Source organism: Dermacentor andersoni, chromosome 1, assembly GCF_023375885.2.
Source record: "Dermacentor andersoni chromosome 1, qqDerAnde1_hic_scaffold, whole genome shotgun sequence".
Classification (NCBI taxonomy): Eukaryota; Metazoa; Arthropoda; class Arachnida; order Ixodida; family Ixodidae; genus Dermacentor; species Dermacentor andersoni.
Genome location: NC_092814.1, coordinates 53,493,361 through 53,520,763, shown reverse-complemented (window position 1 = coordinate 53,520,763; position 27,403 = coordinate 53,493,361). Strand labels below are relative to the sequence as shown.

General features: G+C 42.9%; 3 protein-coding genes across 4 annotated transcripts in view; 2 read left to right on the top strand and 1 right to left on the bottom strand.

Moving 5' to 3' along the window:
- Zip99C (Zinc transporter Zip99C) overlaps nt 1-900 on the top strand; it is a 48,915-nt gene extending 48,015 nt beyond the window's left edge. For both annotated transcript variants that reach the window (XM_050193434.3, XM_050193433.3), the window contains one exon: nt 704-900. In XM_050193434.3, the coding sequence (XP_050049391.1) occupies nt 704-750 (47 nt within the window). In that variant the 3' untranslated portion in view covers nt 751-900. The remainder of the gene's footprint in view (nt 1-703) is intronic.
- Nucleotides 840-16,822, bottom strand: LOC126545517 (heme A synthase COX15). The gene is made up of 8 exons (XM_055061488.2): nt 16,542-16,822; nt 16,400-16,466; nt 16,227-16,295; nt 16,023-16,165; nt 15,785-15,904; nt 11,396-11,969; nt 3,765-3,878; nt 840-1,056 (listed from the first exon to the last, which is right to left on the bottom strand). Exons 1-8 carry the CDS (start codon nt 16,553-16,555, stop codon nt 916-918), a joined length of 1,242 nt encoding a protein of 413 aa, XP_054917463.1. The 5' UTR covers nt 16,556-16,822; the 3' UTR covers nt 840-915.
- A 245-nt stretch (nt 16,823-17,067) lies between these two features.
- The window catches only part of tws (protein phosphatase 2 regulatory subunit tws), a 76,592-nt gene continuing 66,256 nt past the window's right edge, over nt 17,068-27,403 (top strand). Inside the window, exon 1 of the mRNA XM_050193414.2 lies at nt 17,068-17,380. Within this exon, the coding sequence (XP_050049371.1) occupies nt 17,320-17,380 (61 nt within the window). The 5' untranslated portion in view covers nt 17,068-17,319. The remainder of the gene's footprint in view (nt 17,381-27,403) is intronic.

Here is a 27,403-nt window from a genome sequence, read left to right as displayed (position 1 = left end):
TAATTACAAATATTTGCGCAGTAAAAGAGAAAAAATACAGTTATAACAAGTGAAGAAAAAACATGTTAGCAAAAGGCTTCATGAATGGCAGTCTTGAAGCTGTCGATGTTGGTGATGGTGGCGATGGAAGCGGGAAGGTGGTTCCATTCTTTGCTAGTCTTTGGAATGAAAAATTCGCTGTAGGTATTGGTCCGATAAGATGGCACATCAACTTAATAGTTCTAGTCTGAACGCGATGACATGCAGGTTCATATAAGCAGCTTCAGACTGATGTGGCCTTCCATTTCTCCACCATGATGATGCCATCACATTGCATAACCGTACCAATCAATATTGAACACCCGTGCAACCACTTTTGCTTTCTTACGTACAAGGCAATGACCTTTACAGAAAATTACCCAAGCACCTTCTAGTTCTTACCTTCTGCATCAAAGGTTTTGAAGATTGCAGTTAACTTCTTTTTCTTTGCAAGCTGGCCGTAACAGATTTCATGGATAATGTTTCTTCAAACGTAATGTAGTGCATTATAATGGGTTGTACTGCTGTCTAGACATATCTATTTAATAGCTTAATAGATCAATAACATCAATGAACAACCGTAAGTTCATATCTTGGCATTTTGCAGTGTTGCATTTATAGAGGGCTACCTAAGAGCCTCCAAATAATGACTGCAGTGTTTTTTTTTTCTTTTTTTTTTTTACAGGGAGTCAAGCAAGCAACTCGGGTGTGTATGTTGCGGAATTGCTGTGATGGCAGCTATGCAAGCATTTTTGGAATAGTATCCAGAACATATGAAACAAGGTGCCCAAAACTAGTCACCGAGCCAGTCATGGACCAAGTCACTTTTTGGAAGTTTTATTCTTGTCACATGGTACAGTAATACATACTTTAGCAAACTCAGGTGGCCTCGTGTGTTCACTTTGGTATTCTTCTGAGCAGCTTAAGCTCGTGAGTGAGCCAGAGGGCCACCGAGAGCAGGGTGACTGCTCCTGCCTGGTGTGATGATGCAAGCGAAACAGGAACATAGGTTAGGAGTGTCGACACTCCCAGGGTCGCCTGCAAATGGAACAACACAGTGCCTCAGCAGTGCCTGAAGCAGCTAAAATAGTAATGTACCCCATCTGAAAGCTTCACTTTGGGCTACGACGGCAGCTATGATGTGGGAATTCCCTGTGAGCGAATAAGAGCGCAGGGGGAGATGAGCATTGCACACAGTGGCAACAGGCTTCCTAGCTCTGCCACTGCCAAGTGACATCATACGGCATTGGCATAAATAATGACATATTGTTTTCCCCCTTTATTTTGTTTTAATTAATTCCCAACAAAGCACTCTGCATTACATTCGGAACAATAAACGACTATATTGTTCATGCTTAAAAATTTGATGGCCTCAATCCACCACCTCAGCCACCTCAATCACAGCCGGTGCAAGTCTAAAACCAGTGAGAGGGCAAGAAAGTCCAATTACAGTGGGTCAGGGGCTTTATGCCTAATGGCCCCATCCACTATAGCGATGCACAAGCTGCTCCAGTTTGTGGGATCTCAATCGTGCCCTTGAGACAAAGGAACGACAACACAGTAGTGCAAATAACCGAAAGGGCATTTATTAAGCCTTCTGTGCACCAATACCAACTAGCCAAATTAAATCTAACGGAACATCCTGATGGGTGCTGGTGAAACGTGGAAGTCCGACTCCCCACGACAGGATGCCGACCAAATATGCTCGTCCCACGAACGCCCAATCGTTCATGTGTACAGTCACGTGAATGGTGGTGCGTTCGAATGATCGTGCTCGTCCATCCCGGTACCCCGCTCCAAAGCCTATCGTGGTATGGTCCTGTAAAGTGTGCGAAGAGGTGCGCGACATGTCCGTGTGTGCCACCAACCCCAAGCCAGAGATGGTAGCTTCTTCCCTTTGCAACCAAATATCCACGCCGTCACGTGAAGCCAGCATCAGAACATTAGCGCCACCTCTCATACTCTGCAACTACACCGACTACCTGTGGCACACATCTACACGTGGAAGCCGGATTACAGGCGACGTGAGAGAGTCGAGCGTCCTCACAAGTTGAAACACTTCATGTAGCATATGTGTGCACCCATGGTCATTGCAACAAGGGATTGTCGATTATGCTATCCTAGAGCCATATCATAAACCCCACATATGCAGCTGTACTATTATGATCGTTAACACACATTACAGTCGTTGACGGATTTTTCGGACTCCAAAAATTCGGACATGCTCGATTATTCGGTCTGCTTCGCTGCACCGCCATTCTCCCCATAGACCATAATGTATAACAACTGCCGAAAGTTCGGACACTCCCTTGAGCCAACTCGATCGAAACCATGCACCGACTCTGACCGGTGCATGGTTCGACTTGCTGAACCATGCCATTTTGTTTGAACCAACCATTTTTGTTTTGAATGGAGCCTCCTTGCTGCCCCACGAAGTGGCGCTACTGCAAATCCCTGCTCATCATCATCGTTTCTGCCTGGTTCGAAGCTACAGCAGTTCTGGTCTCAGCTTAGTAAGCCATGTCGACAATCCAGCAGATGATTGGTTTGTTTCTTCGTGCACGACGCTGCGAGTAGGCCACGTTTTTCGTTTGTGCGACTGGTATCAGCGTGACGGCATGTTGATGTTTGCTTTGAGTGATGTGTCGAGGTTGCGGTGATGCAACGTGGCATACGGAAACATCGCATCAAGTGTCTAATGGCACTGACAGTGCCCGCGCAGACTGCACTGGGGAATGCCGGCAAGCGGGTGCCGGGAAGCCAAGGATTTGTCGCCTTTTGATGTGCACCCTACTAACGCCGAAAGTGTTCTGCCGAGACCTGTGCAGTGGTTCTGGACACAGTCTCATCTGACAGTTTCACAGGTGCTCACACTGCTGTAATGACATGCGCAGAACTCTATGACGGCGAAATCATTCTTCAGGTTTCTGCTGCACCGCCGGAAGATGACGCACCATGTGCTAAGCTGCCGTCGCAGGCGGAGCGTGCGCAAGCAGTGACTGTGCTTTCAGCCGCCTATAGTGACCGTACGACCCTCTCAGAGATTCAGGTTTATCTGATTGCGCGTAAACGGAACAGCATGCAACGGTGCATTCACAATTTCTTCACGTCTACTGCCGAGCCCGAATAAGTGCGTGGAAATAAAGGATATTTTTTTTCTTAATCTGCTTTTTCGGACACCTGTTTATTCGGACATTTCCGCAGTCCCCATGAGGTCCGAATAAACGGTCGGCGACTGTATATATAACCCCTTCACATTACCTTTGTCATTCAAGCTATATTCTTAAGGATAATGTATTTCCGTGTGTGTCGTGTGGAGTTGTGCGGTGGTGGCAGAAAAGGATGCCACAAGAACCATGCAATTTCTTTCCACATTCTAGAAGATTCTAAATTTAGAAAGCACAAACAACACTGTCGTTGACTTCAGCTCCTCCAGATGCAGGAAGTTATTCTCGTAAAGCCACTTCCACAAATAGGCACCGGTTTTCAATCCCAGAATTATTTTAAAAAATGTCTTGACAAAGCACATTACTCCTCATTCCAAATGCTCACTGAGTTCTCAAAGGTGACTGCCTTACTTCAAGATATGGCACACTTGTCATTATTTCAAGAGGCAAAGCTTCTGCATGGATTGGCTAAAAAGTAAAGTCATTGGAGTGTGGCTCAAGCTAGAATTGAATTGTGTCCGCCATGTTTGGTACAAAAAAACATCAAGTGGTACAACAGCTGGTTTATACTTCTCTTACCTGGAGCCAAGCAGCAGCTAGAAGACAGTGGAGTGCCTTCCTTGCTCGCGGGGGCAGAGGCTGCCTCCGGCCCCAAAGCCAGAGACCAGTCACAAAGATCACGACGCTTTCACCCTGTAAAAAAAGGCAAGTTTTCTGAATCAAGCCCATTCACCTTTCTTTTTCTCATGACAAAGATAACATAAAAGTAAAAATAAGCACATTTTCTTGAAAGCCAATGCTTCAGAAATCCAAGTGCCCCCTTATTTTCAAGATGGAAGAGTTGTGGTGAAATAAATCTAGTTAAAAAGCATTCCCTTTGTTTTGTGTCTGGGTACTCGTTGATCGAGTGAATAGGTGATGCCCAAGGCACAGCAGACATCTTGTTATCAATGTCATGTGGTGCCTGCTATAAGATACTGTATATACTCGAGTAAGAGCTGCACTTTTTTTTCTTCTAGAATCGTGGCTGGGTGCAGCCCTTACACGAATCAGGCCGATGACAGCCTGCTAGTGGTTTGTACTGTTTCCGCAACTGTAGCAGAGGGTAAGAGAGGTGCAAATGACACGTTATAAACATTATTATTTTATTTTACTGGCCCAAACAGGGGTCCCTTCTCTAGAGGTGAAATGCCACCTATCCGACTGGAAACACTGCTAACACAGCCGAGACGATGCACCACACAAAGAAATAATGGCGCAGCAGCGCTGACCTGAGCGGTGTCGACGGAAAAGCAGCTAGCGGCAATGGAACTAACTTCGCTTTCCGGCGGGATACTTTGAATTTTTTTTTACCAAAATTTTGCCCTCCAAAGTGGGGGTGTGGCCCTTAGCCTCATATAGCATCATAGCTCCACTAGCAGTAACCTGATATTAATGGATTTTTCAAAGTCAGCTCCAGACAAGTCACAACTTTGAAGCCATAAATTATATGCAGCAAAACAAACTCAGCTTCTGCATTTCAGCTTGTGCACAGTACCCGAGACGATTACCAGTAAAACGACCACTTTCCAAAGATCATACCTTTCAAGACTGTGTACTGTAGCAACACCAGAACACTTATATACAAAAGCCATGCAAAGCTTTACAGCATTTTTATGCAATTGGACAGCATATAATATAAACAGAATGCTTTCATACTGCTTTCTGACCTCTTTTTTTGTTACCATGAACAATCCATGCCTTAAAGTGAAGTGGTGCCTACATTTGTTTTTTGTGACCTGCCGTTGGCGTCCTTTGCACTAAAAGCCATTGCTTTACTGCTTTCAGACATCACCTATGTTGAAATTGCGTGTGTCAAAGTTTTTTTTATGTGCTCACTGGCTGTCATGTATTCGATACAAATTTGGCTGTTGGGCTTTGACATATGGAATCATCCAAGAGTCTGCTGAAAGCTCACAAATGACTGTTGTCAACAACTTAAGGATGATGTGGACCTTGTTAAAACTGTGACTGAATAAGCATTCACTGCAGAATAGCAAAAAGTTAATGCTTGTCAAAAGTCGTGCTATTTGCCTACGTCACAGAAGTTGCCCACACACGAAGTGAAATCTAGGATACTGTGCTGCCACTACATGTTGTGAAGGGACCTTTTCAGGAAGTTGCGTGAGCCCCTAGCGACAGTCTGCCGGGAAGCCTGGATGAAAGCGTGCCAGCTCCGCTGTTTTCTGCTACGGCCACATGTTTGCATGGTCGTGACAGGTGCAAGCATCGTCCAGTATTTTTCTGCTGTTTTTGGTCAGCAAGTACTAAGCAAGCTTCCCAAATTTTTTTTTTTGCTGATGTGCAGGTATTTGTGCATCATGCTTCAAGGCTTAAATAGACATGTAAGCCACATTTTTTTATATTGTTTGTTACTGGGACCACTGTTTGCTTTGTTCAGCTTTTTGCTAAGTTCTTGCGGACTTGCTTTTGTGCATGTTGCATTGACACGTGAAGGATACATGACAAAAACAGTTTGCAACAGTGATAATGTAAAAGCACAGGCATATACATACACTGATACAATGTACAACTATTGTCTCCACCCTGGTAAAAAAATTTACTGAAGAAATGCATTTACCATGTACCCAAGTTGCTGCCAATGTTGGACATGCCAAACATCCTCTTCTGTTGTACTTCTTTTGATACAGAGCTGGATACTGTGCTTGAAATCATGCCATTGCTCTTATTAGCAGCACAAGCTACACACACTTATATCATGCATGCCACTTCTGTCCACAGGGCACAGCCAAGACTGCACCGAGGAAACTTTTCACTAGTCACTAGACTGGTTTAGAAACAGTGACACGTAACCTGCCAACACCCACTCGACGTGCCGATACTAGAGTACACTGATTGCTACAGCGATGTTTGCTAACCATGGTTGCATACTCAGCCTGTTCCTCTTATGTGCTAGCATCACGACTGCCTGCTATGCCCTACTGCTGAATTTAATAGGGGCATGCAACCAAAAACTACTAAAAGAGTAATCAAAGGGAGAGAGTTGGGCTAGTTGGTGTTGATGCAATTGCTGTGACACAGTTACTAGCACAAGCAAAGCTAACAGAAAAAGGTTGGGACAAGAGACAGGACAGTAAACGCTGGGAAAAAAGATGCCTGCATTAAGAAGCATGCCACCCGTTTGGTAAACTGCAATGTGGGGGTGGCTACAAGATTCCACTTTCTTGTGGAAAATGCTATATTGGGCAAACGGGCAGATGCCTGAATGACCGGCTTAGGAAGCACCGGACAACTGTAAGCGCTATAGCAGTCTCTGACCACTTGGCTGACCATTGCCGAAGATGTATTTGATACCCGTGTTTTCTTAACACGCATGTGCTCAGACGGTGTGCCAGGCCGTTGGGAAAATTTTTGAGGCATTTTGCATTTTAAATGCTAGGGATGAATGCGTAAGTGTACCATCTCTGGTACTCACTGATAAAGAAGTGTTGTTAAAGAAGAACCTTGTCATCAATGATATGTAATGGCACGTTGTGGGCACCTATCCGCTTCGTTTTACTCTTGGTTATTTACTTTCTGGCACTTTCGTCTATGCGTTTGCCTGCACATTTATTTGAGTATCTGGTTACCTCTTTGCATGTTGTACGAATAAAATTTTCTAAATAACAAAAGTTGAAGTCTAGCACTCTGTCCTGTCCCAATTTTTTTCCGTTAGCTTTGTTCGCGCTAGTAACTATATCACAGCAACTACTAAAGGAGCCAGCATTGACGGAAAGCGATGGTTTATTACATAGATTGCTTTCATTACTCATTTTCCTCTATGACAAGCCCATGAGAAAGTACAGTTTACTCATAATTTTCATGTTTCAAAAGCATATGAAAGCTTCGTGTGTTCACACGAAGTTTAATGATTGTGTGTCTAATGTTAAAGCCTAAATAACAACCAAGTGAACACCTGTTCATAGTTATCAATGAGATGCCGCTATCTTTCAGCGTATTGTTGGCGCAGCAGTGTACGCAGCACGTTTGCACACCAACTTCCTTCTGTGGCATGCTGAAAGCAGTAAAATGCTTTGCTAAAGGTTCAGCAGTATGCACACTTCCAGGCAGCCAATGACAATCATTACAAAAAAAAAAAAAAAAATTATGGGGTTTTACATGCCAAAACCATTTTCTGATTATGAGGCACGCCGTAGTGGAGGACTCCGGACATTTCGACCACCTGGGGTTCTTTAACGTGCACCTTAATCGAAGTACTTGGGTGTTTTCACATTTCGTCCCCACCGAAATGTGGCCGCCGTAGCCGGGATTCGATCCCGCGACCTCGTGCTCAGTAGCCAAACGACAATCATTAAAACTAAGTAATCATCATCATCATCAGCCTGTTTTAAGTCCACTGCAGGACGAAGGCCATCAAGGCCTGCAATCTCCAATTACCCCTGTCCTGCACCAAACCGATTCCAACTAGCGCCCGCGAATTTCCTAATTTCATCGCTCCACCTAGTCTTCTGCCGTCTTCGACTGCGTTTCCCTTCTCTTGGTACCCATTCTGTAACCCTAATGGTCTAATGGTTATCTAACCGGCGCATTACATGACCTGCCCAGCTCCACTTTTTCTCTTGATGTCAATTAGAATATAGTCTATACCCATTTGCTCTGTGATCCATACTGCTCTCTTTCTGTCTCTTAATGTTATGCCTAGCATGGCAATCTTCGTTCCATCGGTCTTTGTGCAGTCCTTAACTTGTTCTCAAGCTTCTTTGTCAGTCTCCAAGTCTATGCCCCACATGTCAGCACTGGTAAAATACACTGATTGTACACCTTGCTTTTCAATGATAATGGTAAGCTTCCAGTCAGGAGCTGACAATGTCTGCCGTATGCAATTCAACCCATTTTTATTCTTCTATGAATGTCCTTCTCATGATCAGGGTGTTCAGGGTTCCCTGTGATTAATTGACCTAGGTAAACGTACTCCTTCACAGACTCTAGAGGCTGACTGGCAATCTTTAACTCTTGTTCCCTTGCCCGGCTATTCATTATCTTTTTTTAAGTAAAAAGTTTGTTAAAGTCTTTACAGTCGCGTAGACGGCAGCTGCCCAGTGCACCCTCTCATCAAATGACATCATCGTGGGAAAGTGCAGCACTTATGTTTTTAAAAACTTCCATTCATAACATTTGTTATTTGGGCCTTTGAATGTTGTCATTGGTTGAAAATATGGAGATTACATATCTTAAAAGGGCACCTACTTTTTTCTCTAATAATTGATATTATAAATTCTTATCGCAGGAGGAGCCTTTGTACATGCCACAGGTGCACTGAACATGAGCCACAAATAATGAATTGCAATGTATATGCCTATGTACAACCATGAGCAAGAGCTTCTTGGCCACTGGTACAATGTAAAAATGCAGTTTCTTGTGGGCTAGGCAGAGAGCCTACAACCTATAGCTGCACTATAGTGCTCACAGACTCCAGGTTGGCCTGGACATCTGGAAAATGAGCTATACATGCCAAGAGCAGAAAAATGCACTCCTTTTAAAGCATGCACGGTCAATGATGTGTACACAACAGTACACAAGTGTACATCTTCAGTACCAAATGTAGGCCAGATGTACAACACTGCACAGAGTGCAGTTTCCATTTGTTTGGATGAAAGCACATATTAGTAACAAGAAATTCTGGGCTGCAAAGAAAGTGCGAGAGATATTATCCAGAACAAACGTTTAGTAATCGAGAAATTGAGGTAAATGGAGGACACGATTTGACACTCCACTGGGACATCCTAGTATAGTAGAATTGACCAGTCAGCACACATATGCCTCACCCTTATGGGGACCGCATTAGCGGTCCCTTTAGTGGCAGAGTCTGTCTTGGCAGAGCTTAGGGCACAGGAAATGTGCTGAACACACGTCATCTCTCGCCGAAACCGCCTATTTCTGGCCTGTCCTAGGAAGATTTTCAAGCAATAACCGCAGCACACAATGTCTAATTACAGTATTTACCCTATTCTAACGCGCAGCTCTTCTTTTTTCTCTCACGAAAATTGGGCCAAAAATTGCCTGCAATCGAACACGAAACTAAAATCGCCTTTGCGGCGTTGGCATGTTTTACCGCCTAACAGGAATGTATTGCGGCGAAGCTAACTTCAGGACACGGCTGCCATGGTGCAACACATATTAGACCCTTGCCTATTTTTTTTTTTTGCTAAAATATTGGTTGCACATTAGATTTCTACTTTGTTTAGGGTTCTTAATGTCACATCTCTGTTACCTTTCTACTTTGGGCACACAGAAAGTTGGCACACATTTGATTTGGGGGTGTGTTACAATCAGGCAAATATTGTCAAATAACTGATCAGTGGTGCATTTTCGCATATTTTCTTGTTTGATTCGACCCGCCGGATAATTCGATCAATTTCGTCAGTCCCGTCAGAATTGAATTAACATACTAACATAGTAATGACATCGTAACACCTCATTATAAGTCTGTCACTTATACTCAGCCACTGATAATAAAAAGATCATTGCACTGCATTATAACATGGAAGAAAAGGCTACTTGTCTACTTCTATTCGTTTCTGAAAAAAGAACTCATTGATGTTATACCTTTGACGACATGGCGAATGGTCAAAAGGTTGTTTTTGCTCAACTCCATGCCACCCGCACCCTCATGTTTTGGTAGTTTCTGTATTGCGTAGTGCTGCGCTTATCTTCCTGGCTTGCAAAGCTCATAAAAGATAGGCAGCCACACGCATGCGATATTCAAGCAACAAGAGATGCGATGGGCGGACCCTGCTGTACTGTCGCATCTCGCTGTGGGACAACAATATACATTGGCACGACATCGAGAAAAAAAAAGGGCAAACTTTCGTTGTTGTCTGAACCAATACAATCGTACGTCCGTAAATAAAATCTGAAACGTGCTGCGAGGTCAACGTTTTAACAGGAGGGTACTTTTGTCTAGTTCAAATGTGTTGTCAACACCAGTAAAAATGCACTGCCTGCTGCCAGTAGTAAATGATTTGGTGCCATCTGACAGCTAGGCATCAAAACACTTTGGTGACTCCATGGCCTCCCAGACATCAGTGTGTGCACTATTTCGGATGCTTTGTACTCAGTGTGAGATTACATGAAGCGAAGGCTTATTTTACCATTTATTTCTTGCTGTCACTATGGTGAGCAAGTAACAAGAGCGAAAAAGGTTAGTGAAACAACAGTGCATTTTTAGTGCAAGTTTGACAGCACTTATCTCAAAACTGGTGCTGCTATTAAGATTCATTTCAAGTGGATGTGTCTTGTGAAATCACTGTCTTGAATTCATATATTGCAATGTGTGTGCTTAAGTAACTAGTTAAAAAGTTGATTTGTGAATTTTTAGAAATTAGTCAACAGTGCATTTTGATTTCCAGTGTAAGTAATATCAGCCTCTTCGAGTAATCCAGCTCAAAGAGTATATCTGTTGTATATGGCACAGGCGATTTTTTAAAATTCTGCTATTAAAAAATAAAACACATCGGCAAATTAATATTATTGTATTGTCCAACTGCCTTGCTCTTGAATGAGAGTAGTAGCATCATTGTAAATGAAAAGAAAAACAAAAACATTGTGAACAGGGATTTCAACAAGTGCTTCTTGTTGGAATTCAGCGAGGAGACAATCTGCTTTTTCCATATGCTGCCTCCTCCTTGTATAATTAGTCTGTGTCAAGATGGCGCTTCGCCCGCCGGGGAGGTTAGATTCTACGAGCCACCTCCTTGGACTAACAAAGAAGACAATCACTGAGACGCGTGTGTTCAGCCATTTTCCCCATCTATGTCTGTTTATAAATCGTGCTTTGCTGTTCATCTATTTGACGCCCCGTCACAATATGTTCCGAAAGTATGGGTGATTTAACAGTACTTTACGGTGACACAGTGAAAGCAAGACTGCTTTAAACTTGTTTATTGTATGCTAAACCTTAATATTTGTCGGGGAATAAGGCATAGCATGACTTTTCCTGAGCATGCCAGCTTGTTCTCTGTGGAGACATTTTAGTGCAACCATTTACAGACACAGAAAAAGAAAAAAAAAAGCACTATGCACCATTTAGCAAAACACGATCAAGTCATGCTTTAAAATTTTAGCCCTGTCAGGCAATAACAACTAGAGACTGTGCTGCTCACTCTAAGCAAGCTAGAAAACAAGCCAGAAATGAGAAAAGGCAAGTTTACCAGTATTCGGTGATCAAATTGGGCTGTTGTTGGGTTCTCAGTGAAGTTGCGCAGCTTGGGTTCAAGCGCCAATATGTCAGAAGGCACCCAGCGATCGGCCATCTTAGGGAAGGAGTTGTAGACAAGACCTGCTCGCAAGCCTGCCACAATTGCACCCGACATGGCAGTGACAAACACCAACCCGAGGACTCCATGGGCACCCCTCCGCATGTTTGTTGACAGCAGCGCAGAAGTATGCATGGGTTGTATTGAGAGGTGAGAGATGCCTGACCAAAAGGCCAGGCTGTACCAGGCCAATGCTGTGCCCAGGTGAGCAGCCAGCCGGTACTGGCTGACATGTGGCTGGTCCTGGAGGCCGCTTTTCACCATGTACCAACCCAAGAACCCCTGAAAAGCCAGCCCCACAGCTAGAAGGCTGACGTGCACCTTGGCTCGGCGGCTCAGGCAGTCCCGCCACCAGAACCAGGCAGCACCCGTGTAAAACACTGCACCAATAGTGCGGCCCCACATACGGTGAAGGTATTCAATGTACCAAATACGCTTGAACTCAGCCAGTGTCATCTCCTGGTTGAACCTGTACAAGTCAAGAAAAGCAGAGCCGAGGGGAAAATACCGAGTTCAGCATCACAAAGCGGATGGAATGTCACTAGAAACGACACATAATTCTAACCAACTGTTACGTCTTTTGAAAAGACTTTCTGAGAAGGGTGTGATACTGGTAACAGACTGGCCAACAAACTGTATCATGATTGTTAACACAAATATTTGGGCTAGTTGGTGCATAATTTCACAATCCATTACAGTTACAGTGGAAAGGCACAGAGGACTAGTCGGCAGAATGGACACAAGCAGTGAAGGTCACTACATACATGATGACCAAGCTGAACACAAGTCTTCAGAACAGTGCACCATTTTATGCATAATACCAAACAAAACAAAATCCTATACCATCCATGCCACTATGCTTACATTCATGAACTGTATATGGACCATGCCAGATAAACATATCCCTCATTTTTATTGCCACCGATTGTGTACTTGCATGTCACCTTCTTTCTTAATTTAGAAGTATTCATAAATTTCCCTAAAAATCATCATCAGAAATGTGCGAGGATATTAATATGCTTAAACTTTGGCATGCATGGGGGCTGGCAGCAATACTTAGCCAATTGTCCCACCTGTTGCTAGTGCCTGCACTGCTGCCCAGTGCTCATGTAATTTTTCATGACACACTGTACCCTCTGTCCACTGTAGCATATATCACAAGAAACTGTTGTTTTTTATATGATGGCAGTACTGCATTCAATTAACTTCACAGTAGGCTTTTTATCACAAGTATTTTTCTCATGATCCCCGGGAATTCACCATACTGCATGTACCATGAAAGTCATTGCAAAGCCAAAAGCAAAATGTTGATGCCACACCTATGAGCCTATTTAGGGCAGCGTGATAATTTAGAGGTACAGGATCTTGCTTGCTTGACTCAGTGTCAGGTGTGTCAATATGGGTCTTTTAGTCCTCCCTTTAACTCTTTCATGGAGCCTTCAACCACTCAGGCAATCATTTCAATGGGGTAGCCGGCACTACTGGACCTCTGCAGCTGGTACAGTGTACTGTGTCCCATTTTATGTTCACAAAAAGTATACCTAGAGTAGTGTTCAGGGTGTTTAAAGTGAAGGTTTCTTTGCGATCCCACCTTGACTTTCTCGACTGTGGCTGCTGCCTGGCTGGGTGCAGCGCCTTTCATGCTTACTTTCCTAGCCGTAAGGCTACAATCGTACATGTACTTCTATCGTGCCAAAGCCAACTACCTTTTTGAGATAACTGACATGTACTATTGATGATGATTCCCATACTAAAGCATTTACCCACAACAGGGGATTGGCCAAGAAGAGGGCGGTACATTTAAAATAAATAAGAATAATTATATTTGTAGACAAGTCATGACATGGCGTGGCAAGGGTGTGTGAGAGCAGATGCACATGTGCCAGTTTCCTTTATGTCAAAGATGCAGGAATTGAACGGGCGAATGTATAGTATTTCATTAAACGCTTCCCAAAAGCTTCATTTCATATAAATTCCAAAATGTGCGCTGGATCTGCATAAGTTTGAACTTTTTTTTTTATAACCGCTCTCTTTGTGATGTTGATCCCTTCAGGATGCATGAGTTAAATAGTTAAGGATACTTTAAGAAGATGTAGGCAACGAACCTCTGGAATCTCAAGTGTAAAACACAACCAAAAAGCACACAATCTGTCATTGGTGCTCATGAGTATTCGAGTTTGAGCTTACTATTGCCCTGCACAAGTTTCCTGTGCAGAATTGTTGGGGGATACACAAAACTTTCTGCATTAAAAAAGATGGTGGCGTGAGTAAACACTCAATCTGCGGCAATTTAATATAATGAATATGCTAATCTTTAGCAGTGTCTCCTGACCAGACAACTTAAGGCAATGGCAATTGTGCGTGGAAAAATGAGTGACAGCTGTGCCTATTCGAGATTCGCTGCCTTCACAATTGCCAATATTGCACAGACACAGCCGCTGAGCACGGAGTGGTCGTGGCACAGGAAAAATGAGCTGGGGCCATACTGCTGTTACATGATGGCCATGCTTCACATAGGCATATTTCTTCACAAAAGAAAGGAAATGCATTAAAGATTACACATGGTAATTAAGACAGTAAATATAGTTTAGTGCCAGGGAAGTTGATGCATTTTGATCATAATGAAGGTATCTAGAATGGTATGTGGTCATATATACATATCCCCTTCAGGCGCTACGTATACGCCAAGAGATAGTGCATCGAAAGTAAAAGCACTATGAAAATAATGTTTAAAACTTATGGGGCATGCAGCTTGAAATGCTTCTGATTGGACCTGTGCTGCAAGGTTTAATAATAAGTGTAAAGTGTTTTGGTAGAATGATTCGGAAGGTAGAAGGCTGGATGTTTGCTCACATTGTCAATATGTCATCATGCAGCGAGTTCATTTTCATTTTTTTTCACAATGTTTTGCATCAGGCATATTTTTCAAGTGGTTGATAGGTTCTTTCCATGTGTGCATGACATGAAATAGTTCACATTTTTGTGTCTTGATGTTCCTGCAGGGAGTTCTCGCATGGATTCCACATTCTGTAAATTTGACAAAACTCGCTGAAGAATTGAAAATCCTTAATCCATTCTGCAGCTCTAGGCTGTTCATTATTTTGAAGATGCAAGAAATGTGGTGGAACTGAATTTTCAATAGACGGAATTAATAGACACCTGAAGGAGATATATACATAAAGTATCATCACAGAGCATTAACACGTTCACTGCAGCATGGGTCACGGGTGGATCACTGCAGTTATTTGCACTGCGTGGCTGCACAAGGCTTTCCTGTAATGCGCAAGCAACATCTGCCAAAAATCATTAAAAAGGAAAAATGTTTTTTGCTTCTGTTCTCACGCATTGTGGTACCATTTGTCTACATCTAGATGAAGTTTCAAAGGTGCACAACTTCCTGGTGGGTCACGATGCACCAGAGCAATATGACAAGTCACTCACCAGAAGATCACCCCACACAGAAATCGAAGTGAATGTGTTAATCTCGCAGTTTTGTGCAGCTTTATTGTCAATGTAAAATTATGATTTTCTTTATGACTGACAATCTCATGTTCGACTATATTTATGTTGTTGAAAATATCAATAAAATACATGATTTTTAAGGAATCCTGATCAGTTGTTAGTCCTTCAAGTAACTAGGCAAAGCTTCATATCTGAAATTGTACATTTCCAAAATGATCACTGATGATAGACTGCATATATACATGGTTTGAGTGCTCTTTTCACATGTTCTTTCAGTGATGGTTCACATATTAGTTGTGCATGTCTTGAACTGGATTTAACCTTAGAAAAAAAACAGGTACATTTATTACTGCACTGTACTATGCAACTACACAGTTGCACAGACAGCAGCGTAATGTTAAGCCATCATGTGCCAAGCACAAACGCTCTATCAATACAATGCACAGTGTTTTGCTTCATACTAAACACTACTAATGATAGTGCTAAAAGCATAACATATGTATAACATAAGCCAGAAACAGTGTTTAGTTTTTAACTACACAGTGCACTTCAACATACATGGGAGCGTGCCAGTACACCAAGAACACTTTGCACCAGGATTTCCGTGACTCACAAGCTGCGTATTTCCATGCTTGTTTATGTGTGTTCGAGCCGAATCGGCATACAAAAGTCAAATCCACGAAACTATTTCTTGACAGAAACCTTTTGATACCTCATATGAAGCACCTATGTTATCTGCAATTTACATATTTCAGACAATGACTGCTCTTTGGCGACAGGTTACAGGGAGAGGAACTTCTTTTTTGCAGCTCCGGTACGCACGCTTTGTATTCTGGATATTCTTGGTATTTCAGAAATTCCTGCTCCCATTGCTGTTGTCCGAAAGGCGGAAACTCGGCAAACGGGTTCCAGTGCACCATTGAAAGGCCAGATTTTGTCAGCCTGGAAGGATGAGTACAAATGTGAGAAACGACAGCGCGTACACAGCGTTACAATGAGCTAGGCTCGTTACAATGTTTCATGGCTGTGTACTGCGCCGCACAAATCATGCGCATATCACCTCGTGACACCTCCGAGCACGATGGAACCAAAGGCCATGCCACTGCAGGCAAGAAGCCATTTTCCTACAACCTTTCGCGACTTCTCAGTCAGCTGTTCGGTTGCTGGTTGTGCAACTGTCACTTGAAGTCGACGCCCGATTGTCTATAGAAACAGAGGTAAAAACGGTGAGTGTAACGACATCGTGCGTTGTCAAAGTGCGCACCTGAAGCATCGGCTTGCATTTCTGATGTATCAGTAAGCGATGTTGCACGTCCCGACGAAACAAGATCGCCTGAAAAATGAGTACAAACAAGGAATACACAAAATCCCAGTAATCTCCAGTGCGTCAAGCAGGAAATAATTGAAAGAATATATGTATAAACAATGTTCACTCACTTTGCAAGTGGGTTTGGACGCGCCCAAGTAGAAACAACGCCGAGATACATTCATTGTATACGACCAGCTACACCGAGAAACGGTGCCTCAGTTCTGTAAAACTGTCGAATTCTCTAAAGAAACATGACAACAGTAAACATACGTGAATCGGTGCATCGGAGGTCAGCAGTACTTCTTTTAGATAAGTCACTTCGTACAATGAGACGACACCAATAGCAGAACGTGGTTCTGAACGGCTTCCTTAATTTTTAGCAATCAGCAGCGATCACACGGGATGCATCATGCCACTTCAATAAAGCACCATGCTTTGCCTGGCAAAACGCAACTAAGTTCAAACTTTTTCGCACGTAACACAGGCGAAACTGCGAAACCACGACCGAAATCGACCGGCAAAACGTGCCTCAGCGTGTTTGCGTGTTTTTATTTTCACGGTAATGAGCACAGAGTTAACAGATTTATTTTTTCACCCGCTAAATATTTGAACAAACAAGATACTTCGGAGCAACGCTGATATAAGAGGAATTTCTGATTCGTGCAATAGTTTTTCTTTCTTAGTTTTAGCTCATATAAAAAAAAAACTAATTAACCACGAAGCAAAAGATGTACAATGGGTACAATCGTACAACCATGGTTCATGTTGTGAGCGCAGCGCAGTGCGCACGTGCGAATGGGTGTGGGCAGGTCTGTCTGTAGTTTAAAGTGGTTTAAATGTGGTGACGTGCACACTTTAGAACGAACTCTATGCCTAAGACAGCCGGCGAAGGCACAGCGTGTGTGGTGTCACCTAATTTCTGTTACTCTGTCATTTTTGAAGCAGTGTGTTGGCGGAGCTGCGAGTGAAGCCGGCGGCGACCAAGCGGCGCCAGATTTGAGTTCCTTTTGTGTGCTAGTGTTCCGTTAATTTGTCGAATTACGCAAAGATGGTTTCTGCGGACATCTTTCCACTACATTCCGAGGAACAAGAGGACTGCAACGGTGACTGTAAGTCGATTATTATGCTACTTTTCTAGCAAATGTGTGCATTCTAGGCACATACAGGGCGTGCATATTTCGCTTGAAATGTTCGAAAAAAAATTTCGCGCTGGATGGATAGATGGATGGCGGCTACACCCTTTGTAACAGGCGGCGGCTGGCGCCACCTAGCCTTTTGCTCCCCCTCCTATTCTTTTTTCTTTATATCCCCCTCTTAAACTAGTTTTCACTCCCCTCCTCCCCCAAAATAAATATCTAAAATATTGTAGAAAACATTAGCTCCCTGATTTATAGTATTATCTCTCCCTTGACTTCCTCCACTAATCCTCTAGCCTCCCCTTCGTTACTGCCACTCTTTTCTCGTCTATTTCCCCTCGTTCCCCGGGAAAACCTAATGCCCCTTCCATATCTGTCACTGTTCCCTCAGCCAGAGTCGGGCGAAGGTCTGTCCATCTCAGCACTATATGCTCTGTGGTCTCAATTTCGGCTCCGCAAGCTGTGCATAAAAGGTCCACCGCTGCAGCGTTCTTGCTCAAATTTCGCGGAAAGATCGCATTTGGAAGACTACGTCGTTTAGTGTAACACTCGGTACAGTTAATTGCCTGGATTTTAAGAAAAATGTGCAATGTTGCGTTCTTTTATAGAGATGCAAGCTGCCGCCGCTACAGCGCAAGCATAAACTTGCCAGAGAAAAAACAGCACCTTTAGACGGGACACAAAGGAAGAACCACACACACACTTCGCCGACTAACATCTGCATGTTTATTATCTTGCGTAGTCTTTTATATAGATAACTAAGGCAGTACCAACAAGACCATGACAAGAAAACAACGCACGAAATGAAAAAGAAAAAAAACCAGCTCGCCCAACGCATTCTTGTTGCACTGCAGTAGCAAGAAAATTGATTTCTTTCTTGGATAGCTTTAGAGACGGGACGCTCACGCAATCAACACTTAAGCGGTCAATCCCAAAATTCTCTACAATTTCCCTGGTGCATTTATCAGGGCATCTATGCACAGCTTATTAATGCAACTTTCATGTGAAGTGACTGTCTCACTTTCTGAGGTAAAAAGAACGGCGCTATGTTTGTGCCAGGAGCTGAAAATGGATGCACTAGTATGCTCTATTGATCAGACTGTGTGTCTCTTAAAATGTTTTATAGCGGTAAGACCCACAAAGTTGGTTGTCCGGTTCATGTTAGTGTTTGATAAGGGCAGCTGGCAGAGGGCGGTTTGCAGCTTTCTGCTAGCAAAGCTCGTGCACAGGGTGCACGTTAAAGATCCCCTGGTGGTCAAAATTAATCCAGGGTGCCCCACTACAATGAGATTGTGGTTTTGGCATGTAAAATCCCAGAATTCATTCATTCACTAGCAAAGCTCAAAGTTCTTACTGTTGATGACTGTTTTCTAATTAACAAGCCAGACCATGCAATTACGTACCTTAAGGATACCCTTTAGAAGAGCTATACATTCTTTCAGTACTCTTACTACTATTACAGTACTTAGCGCAAGAAAAATGAAGGATACCCTGAAGAAAGACTACGGAGCTTTTTCTGTTGACATTAAAGACTGCACAAATAGCCTCTCAACATCTTTAGAGCCTGGTTGGAAACAAACTTTTCAGTAATGAATGGCTGCTGTATGAAGAACTTTCCAAAAATGCTAAATAAGTGCATGGCTGTTAAGAAAAGGTGAACAGTTGCGGAACAAAAAAATATAAGCTACTGAAGGATTTGTTTGCCAAAGACGCATGTAAAAGGTCATGTTTCAAGAAAGACGTCACTGGTTATAATTTAAAAGATAAAACTACATGGCTAGACTGAAAGAAACACTAAATTAGACTACAAACAAGAATTGGAGAATTTCATGTACTCTACCGCCACGAACCCGAAAACACAGCTTGCATTACTTTTTTTCTTCTTCAATCGGTTCCAAAGCTTTTATACTTGTTTCACTTCTGATAACTTGCGATACATTGTTTAGCAGATGGAGAACAGTAACCACACTTTAAGAGTCAGTTGTGAAATATTTGGTTAGTTTCAATATTCAAAAGCATTGACTAGTGCATTTTCGAAACTTCGAATATTTGCCCACCCCAAAACCAGTCTGTAACACTGCAGTTGCCCGATTTGAAGTTTGGTCACAAAATGCACTGTCATTCTCATGTGCTCAACTGTCCGGCACAATCCCCACTGTATATGTGCGTTCATTCCAGGAGAAAAGGACCAGAATTGATTAATTCCTTTGTTATGTCACTGTTGCTGCTTAATAAGATTTCTTTCATATGACCAGTCTTTGCCCTTCTTCTAGAGCACATCTTTTACAGCCATGGCATGGGTTTGGTCACAGGAATGTTTTAAGCTTTCTTTTCTTTTTTTTTTTTCTTTTTGCAGATTCCTTTATTCCCTATTACCCTGGTAAAGTTCATGTTAATGTGACAATGCAGATATTATCTCTTGTTTACCTTTAATTAAAAGAGCACATGCTGTGGGCCATGTAGTCAACGGCATGCAGTTGTCATATCTCAATCTCCAGTAAATTCTACATCAAATCCTGGCCACGGCAGCCCCATTTCAATGGAGGCAAAATGCAAAGACACCCATAATATCGTACAATGGGTGCACATTAAAGAACCCCAGGTGGTCAAAGTTCACTATGGCATGCCTCACAATTGGATCGTGGTTCTGGCATGTAAAACCCCAGGATTTAAATTTTTTTAGCAAATTTTAGTGCTTAATTTATGTTTGATCTCAACGCTATTAAAGCTTCACATAATTATGGTGTGAATATAATAAAATATGTAATTCCGGGCATTATATGTCAGTGGCAAACAAGTTGCATTCCACCTCTCAGTAACATAAAGTGATTTAAGAAATATAAAGGCAATAAACTCTGAATGGTTCTAGGGGCGTAGACTGGACAAAATGATGCAGATACCTGTAAGCACTTTGGCTGACAGTCTTTGACCTGACACCATCTTGCACCTGCAAATTTCTTAATTTTACAACACCAGCTACCATGCTCCGCTGTCCCCGGATATGCTTACCTTGTCTTGGCACCCATGCTGCAACTCTGCTAGACCATTGGCTATCTGCCCTACGCATTAATGTCCTGCCAAACTTCATCTCTTCCTCTTAATGCCAACTAGAATATTGACTACCCCCATTTATTCTATAATCCATACTATTGTCTTCCTTTCTCTTGATGTTACACCTATAATTTTTTTGTTCCATTGCTCGTTGTGCAGTCCTTAACTTCTCAAGCTTCTTGATTGCCATGATTGTACACATTTCTTTTCGAGGGTAGTGGTAAGCTGCCTGTCATTACTTGGTTGTGTGTTACAACCCATCTTAATGTAACTTTCCTTCTTATGATCAGGGTTCCCTTTGACTAATTGGCCTAGATAAACATACTCTTGCGCAGATTTTAGGGGCTGGCTGCCAATTGCAAATTCTCGTTCCCTTGCCAGGCTATTGAACGTTACCTTAGTCTTCTCCATATATTAATCTTCATACCAGACAGGCATAAGAACTTACTTCGAAAGTTATTATGGCCTTAGCTGCAGCTGCCTTCTAGTCTCGAGAGACTGTAGCAATAAACACCAAAAACGTCTGCAAAATTTGAGTTAAAGCAGAGAAGAGAAAAAGAGAAGCATGATGTTGAGATTATCAGCAGAGCCGAACCTTGTTATAAGTCGCATTCAACACAAAAATACCTTTGTTAGATGCGATAATCATTATAAGCATATATTTGTTATGTGTCAATATTGGCCAAAACATTTTAGATTTGATTTGTTTTATTCATGTTTGTTATATCAAGGATAGACTGTACTGGCACAGTCATGCAGTTTGCTTCATTGAAACCAGTCATAGGCATATAGTAGCACCTGGGGACGTATTCTGAAACGTTCGCCGCGGCGAAAGTTTCGCACTGGCCACGCCTCCGCCGTTGCGGCGCGCGCTGAATGGCTGCTTTGACAAAACCGGAAATTCACTTGCGCCACCTGAATTTCCGGTTTTGTCAAAGCAGCCATTCAGAGCGCGCCGCAACGGCGGAGGCGTGGCCAGTGCGAAACTTTCGCCGCGGCGAACGTTTCAGAATACGTCCCCTGGAATGTGAATTTTGAAGTTATGAAATATTTATAAAATTAAAATTTTAATATAAAATCCGAGGACACCTAAGCACTTCTTATAAGCTGGGAATGTGAAAGCATTAATGTCTAATTGAATGCTGCTGGGTGGTCCTTCAAGTTCTGAACTCCTTGTGGGCAAGCGAGCATGTCGAGACGCTTGGCCAACGCCTCCTGATAGCACAAGGTGGTGCATTTTGATCCGTGACATCATGCTACCTTGCCCGACTGCCATAGAATATAATGGGGACACTCCTGAGTAAGCCGCGATGATTTTGACGTCACTGCTTTCGTCACGCCGGGCTTGGTAAGTAAAATGTCGGTCGAAGTAGGATGGTGTCAAAAGCAGACCATTCTAATGCAAATAGAATTAGACTTTATTTGTAACATCGCGTGGGCACAGAGCTCCAATGAATAGCAATGAGAAACTGACCAGGTAGATAAAACACTGCGTTAGAATCGGTGAACTTACCCGGTTCATCCATCATAGTGGCTGCAGCACAAAGACTGCAAGGGCCACAGCCAGGGCTCTCCCGACCCCTGTGCTGTACCTGCGCCAGGTAAAATGGGTGCAAATATATATGAAAAAAACTTAAGATTGCGTAGGTGGCAGGCTGATGCGCAATTTTGACTTCGCCAGGTTCCTTGCTTTGGTGCACATGTAGGCTCGCAACTACAGGCCGATAGCAGTCTCATCTCAATGGTAAATTAGTTTTCACCGACCATTTGCCTAAATTCCACAAATAAAATTGTGCTTACTTTTTTATTATTAAAATGAAAATGCTGAACCCTGTCCATATATATATATATATATATAAACTCTTGACAAGCTTGTATTCCGCTTTTATGCTCAAATCTGTGTTGGTTAACCACTCATCAGGAATGTTTTCAAGACTTCCACCCTGAAGCTACTCAACTGTTACTACTGTTATCATAGCTGCTGGGGAACACTCTGTAGTAAAACTGTGTGCTCCGACACTCTATGGTAATTTGGAATAATACATATTTGGGGAGACTTATTACTGGGACGTACTGATGCTCATAAGTGTTACATTGCTTCATTTGTTTTATGACTAGACAGCACATGTTCAGCTTCTTTTCCTGCATTGTGCAAACAAAGAATTTTAACAAAGAATGAAAGTGGTTGATTTACTGTAGCTTTTATTCCTATATTATAGACAAAGTTAACTGCTCTTTCCAACTAATTGCCATATCACTCCCTTGGCTAGTCTCTTCAGAATGGCTCGCTCTGCAGAATATCAGCTTCCTTACTCTGACTAGAAGGCTCGGACCTAACCTAGATCGACCATTATCATTACATAGGTTTATCAAACAGCAACTTAAGCTTTCCTCTATAGAATAAGGAAATACTACCATGCAACATTTACTTTGGCACTTTCGCTGAAGGTGGGCTCAGATGCTTGACCAATTTTTGTATGGGCAGCATTGCATGTATGTGAACAATATTGACACCCATATTTGTCCGACGTTCCGACGGACACAATATTTGTCCGTCGGAACGCATTTGTATAGATTCTGGATTGCTGTGGTGTCATGACCTAGTTTGGCTAGGATTTCTCTACCCGGTTTGGTTCCAGAGAGTCTTGTCAATTGAGCCTTTTCTTGAGCTTCGGTGATTTCTTCAAGTGTATTGTGTACACCCAGTTGCAGCAGGAGCTCTGTCTTGGTGTTCTTGGGGATTCCCAGTGCAAGTTTGACTAGCTTCCTCAGTTGAACATTGAGTTTGTCTTTCTCCGCTACCTTCCATCTGTGCATGGCCACCTCGTACGTGAAGTGGCATAGCGCAAAGGCGTGTGTTAGCTTGAGGAGATTTTCTTCCTTAAGGCCGTGTTGTCTTTTTGCTACACGTCGTATGAGATTCAAGGCATTATTCAACTTTGTCACGAACTTCTCCACTGTCACGGCATTAGAGCCGCTGCTCTCAGTGAGCATCCCAAAGACTCTGATTTTGCTGATGTGTGGAATGGTTCCTCCGTCTTTTGTTCTGAGAGTAATGGCGCGTCTGTCTCTGATTTCGCTCTTTGGCTTGGGACTGCTTCTCGATGGTGTGTAGACGAGGAGCTATGACTTCGCAGGCGAACATCGCAGGCCCGTGGGAGCGAGGTATTCCTCGATTGCATCGATCGCTTGCTGTAGAGCGTTCTCAATTGATCCCAGGCTACCTCCGGGGATCCAGAGCATTACGTCATCTGCGTATATAATGTATTTGACGTTCTCGATTTGATTGAGTCTCTTGCCTAGGCCGGCTAGCGCAAGGTTAAAAAGCGTCTGAGAGATGACGAAACCTTGCGGGGTGCCCTTGCCGCCGAGTTTGTGTTTCTGGGACTTAGTTTCCCCTAGACGGAGGGTGGCCATTCTGTCGCTCTGGAACGATTTTGTATAAGCATAGAGTCTCGTGCCGAGGTCGAGGTTGGAGATCGTGTCGAGTATGTAGTCATGTGGTAAATTATCGAAGGCCTTCTATCCTTCAAAGAACACAACAACCTCGTGCATCTGATGATGTGCTGTTCCCTTGTTTCATTACTGTTATCAAGGTGCTCCACATAACTGAAAGTGCTTGTTCGTCATTTACAATGTCCTTAGTTGACTATGCGTCCAATAATTATGCCGGCATCACATGCATGTATCGAATAACTAAGTAATCCTCTGTTTTTAGTGGGAAGACTCAACTCGATATTCGCATATCATTTTGCTAGAATATTTGTATTCAATTTGAGTGAGAAATTTCACTATTTGAGCGCACCTATAATGATCACAATTTGCACACTCTGGGTCCTGCAGCCTGGAGCTCTTCATAAAATGTTTACGCTTGTTAATATCAAACCAAGCATCTGGACTGCCAAGAAATCCAGCTTTTCAGCAGCAGCCATGGTCCATATGCTTTTCTTCATGGATGTACACGTTCAAGCGGAATGCAGCCACTATAACCCTAGTTACACTACCATCATGAGGGAAAGAAAACCTTCAGCTTTCTTTGAATGGTGAAAGAAATACTAGTGAGCTCCTGCCATAGTTAAGCAGCGTAATCACAGCACTGCTTCCTTTCTCATTTGCAAGAATGCCCAGGTGATGTGATTTATCAACACAGGGAATAGTTTGCTGTAACGTGGATGTTTAATTCAGTTCCGAAGGGTGCAGTGTTTGGCATTTTGTTTACTGTTCACAAGTTTTTGGCTCTTGCTATCCTCATAGGGGATGTAAGTACACAAACAAAGCAACATTAGAGGTGTCAAGCCTGTTTCACATGCAAGCGACGGCACGGCGGCCGAGTGGCACCACAGTGCGCAGACACAACTTCGTTTCATGTGGCACTATTTTGGCGCGATACGTGCCACTGTGATGCAGAGCGTTGTTTGCGGAAAGTGCACGTGAGCCGCTGGTTTCACCGGTCTTCAAGAGCTGTGCCTTGCTCCACATTTTCCTGTTTTGGCATGCTTGAGCTGCGGGTTTCATTGGCGTATTAAGTTGGTGCTGCACTTTCGTTCGTGCTTGTACACCTTGCAGTAAATAAAAAGTACTGTGTGTCCAACTGCTACAACTTTTTTATTCACCTTTAGCTCTTTATAAGCAACAGCTTAAGTCTTGCTAAGTACACGCACACAGAATTTGCCATATGGATGCAAAGGAATGGATTGGTTCATATTTCTGCGATTTGGGCTTGAAGCATGTGCATGTCTGCTAGTGGCTCTTGCTTTTTAATGTCTCAAAGCATTCGGGCGCCATCTTGGCCACCCGGATGCAAGAGGCCTACGGACGACTTTCAAAAAACCTTGCATCACTTTTCGCCTCTAGGCATCCGAGTAGAAAGGCAGCAGCCCTTGTAGAGATTGGGGTATGTAGCCTTTTGACTGAAGAAACAAGACTAAACAAAACTGCAAACACGGTAGCTCGGAGTTGTAAAGAAGAAAAGACACCTACTTGTGCTGTAAACGAAAAGTATGGTTGCCATTTTGTCCTGTTTGTCCGGGCCCATGCATATGGGGTTATCATCATAGGAAAAAAAAAAAGAGGCAAAAAGATGAAACCCACATGTGCGGGCAATTTGGCTCGAACTTTAAGACTACATACGGAAACAAGCGGTACTTCTGAGGCACCAATGGACATGGCTGATTCGCGCGACGCCGACTTTCACTTTATGAAAGTATGCATCACTTGCGACGACGACTACCTTCAGCTTCAGCAGCCGTAATTTCATCCCAAAGAATCCGCCTGTTATCTTTGTTGCAAAAATCCTTCATTTTAGCATCCCAAACAAGTGTACACTGCACAACTTGAGAGATGAACGGCTTGTTGAAGAGTGCGAGACATTACAAACTGGCAGCGGATGTCGTCTGCTACAAATGTCGTCCGCAAGAACAGTCTGCTTGAGTGGGCGAGTTCTCCACGTTTCGACCAGGCCCCTGTCACATGAGCTTAACGTTGCTACTCACTGGCGCTCTGCCATTGGTTGCCATTGTCACCGCTCGTGAATTTTTCCAAATGTTTTGATCGTGATCGCAGCGGCACGCATTGCTTGAAAAACTTCTTTTGGGAAAGGAGGCTTGGAAAGGTGACGGCCACCATGCCGTTTCTGGCCCAAAATCGCTTGCATGTGAAACACTTTACACTATCACATGTATGATAAAAAAAAAATGTGTGTGTGTGTGTGTGTGTGAATTTTTTTTTTAGCTTTGAATGGGATGAGAGTCCTCAGTAGGTGTCTTGGTGAATGACTGGAACCTTCTCTTGTGACATATGTAAAGAGAAGTTGCTGTTTCTGTGCAGCGTTTTCTGCTTAACTAGAGCCACATTAAAAAAAAAAAAAAAAAAAAAAAAAAAAAAAAAAAAAAACGTGCTTTAGCTAAAGCCCTTGGTTTGCTTGTTTTATATTTTGGTCATTTGGAGGGCATTGGAATTGGGGACCACTTTTAGTGAATACATAGGATAAACCAATTTTACACAAAAAAATTTCTGAATTCAGGGCCTTGCCAAAATCATTAACAGTTAGTAGTTTTTTGGGGGCAGAGCATACTTTACCTTGAGAAACCATGGTATCAGTAGGTCGCTCCGAAGTGTTTCCTAGCTGTAGTGTCACTTCTCACAAATTCTTGCATCGTGAATAGTGCCTGATTATAAAAAGTACAAGATCACCCCAGAAAAACTTTGCAAAATTTGCAAACCGTTATTCATTTTTCTTGGTGTTACACCTCATGCCAGTGTGCTGCCATTTGGAACATGTATTTTAACAAAACTCGAATGGTTATAGTTAGTGGTCACATGGCACTCTTGAACAGTGATAACAAATAAACCTAGCTTGATCACCGTTATTCAGTTATTACTCGGAACTTGCAGCTTCATACAAGTTAACAAGGTTGCATTGCTTGAATGTCCAGTTAGTGTTTTTTTGTAGCTGCTAAAGTCCATCCTTAAGGTGCAGTTTGGAAACAAGTGCTGTAATTGTGTTACTGCACCACTTGACAACTATATTTTCTAGAAGGTTGCATTTAAGGGAGAAATAAATAGGGTCTAAACAGATCTTTTTAAAACCAGCATAGTGCGAATAAAGCTGGAGGAATCCGGTGTTGCCTAAAATAAATGACCAAGAGTTGAATGGTACAAGCGGCAGTGCCATCAATGGTGGGAATTTCATCAGTGCTATGTGAAACAGATGACACTCCGCAGGAGAAATGCAGAGATTACACAACAAAACTGCTGGCCACAGAACTGATTGTGTCCTTGCATGATAAGCTGTACAAGACATTGATTATGACGTCAATTTCATTCTGAGATTAATTAAATCTGTGTGTATTGCTCAGACTTGCAGGTGCCTCCCTTGGTACCACTGTAGACAGCAGCATGTTACTGCCTTGCTCTTTCAGTAGATTGCAGGCTTATCACATTGCA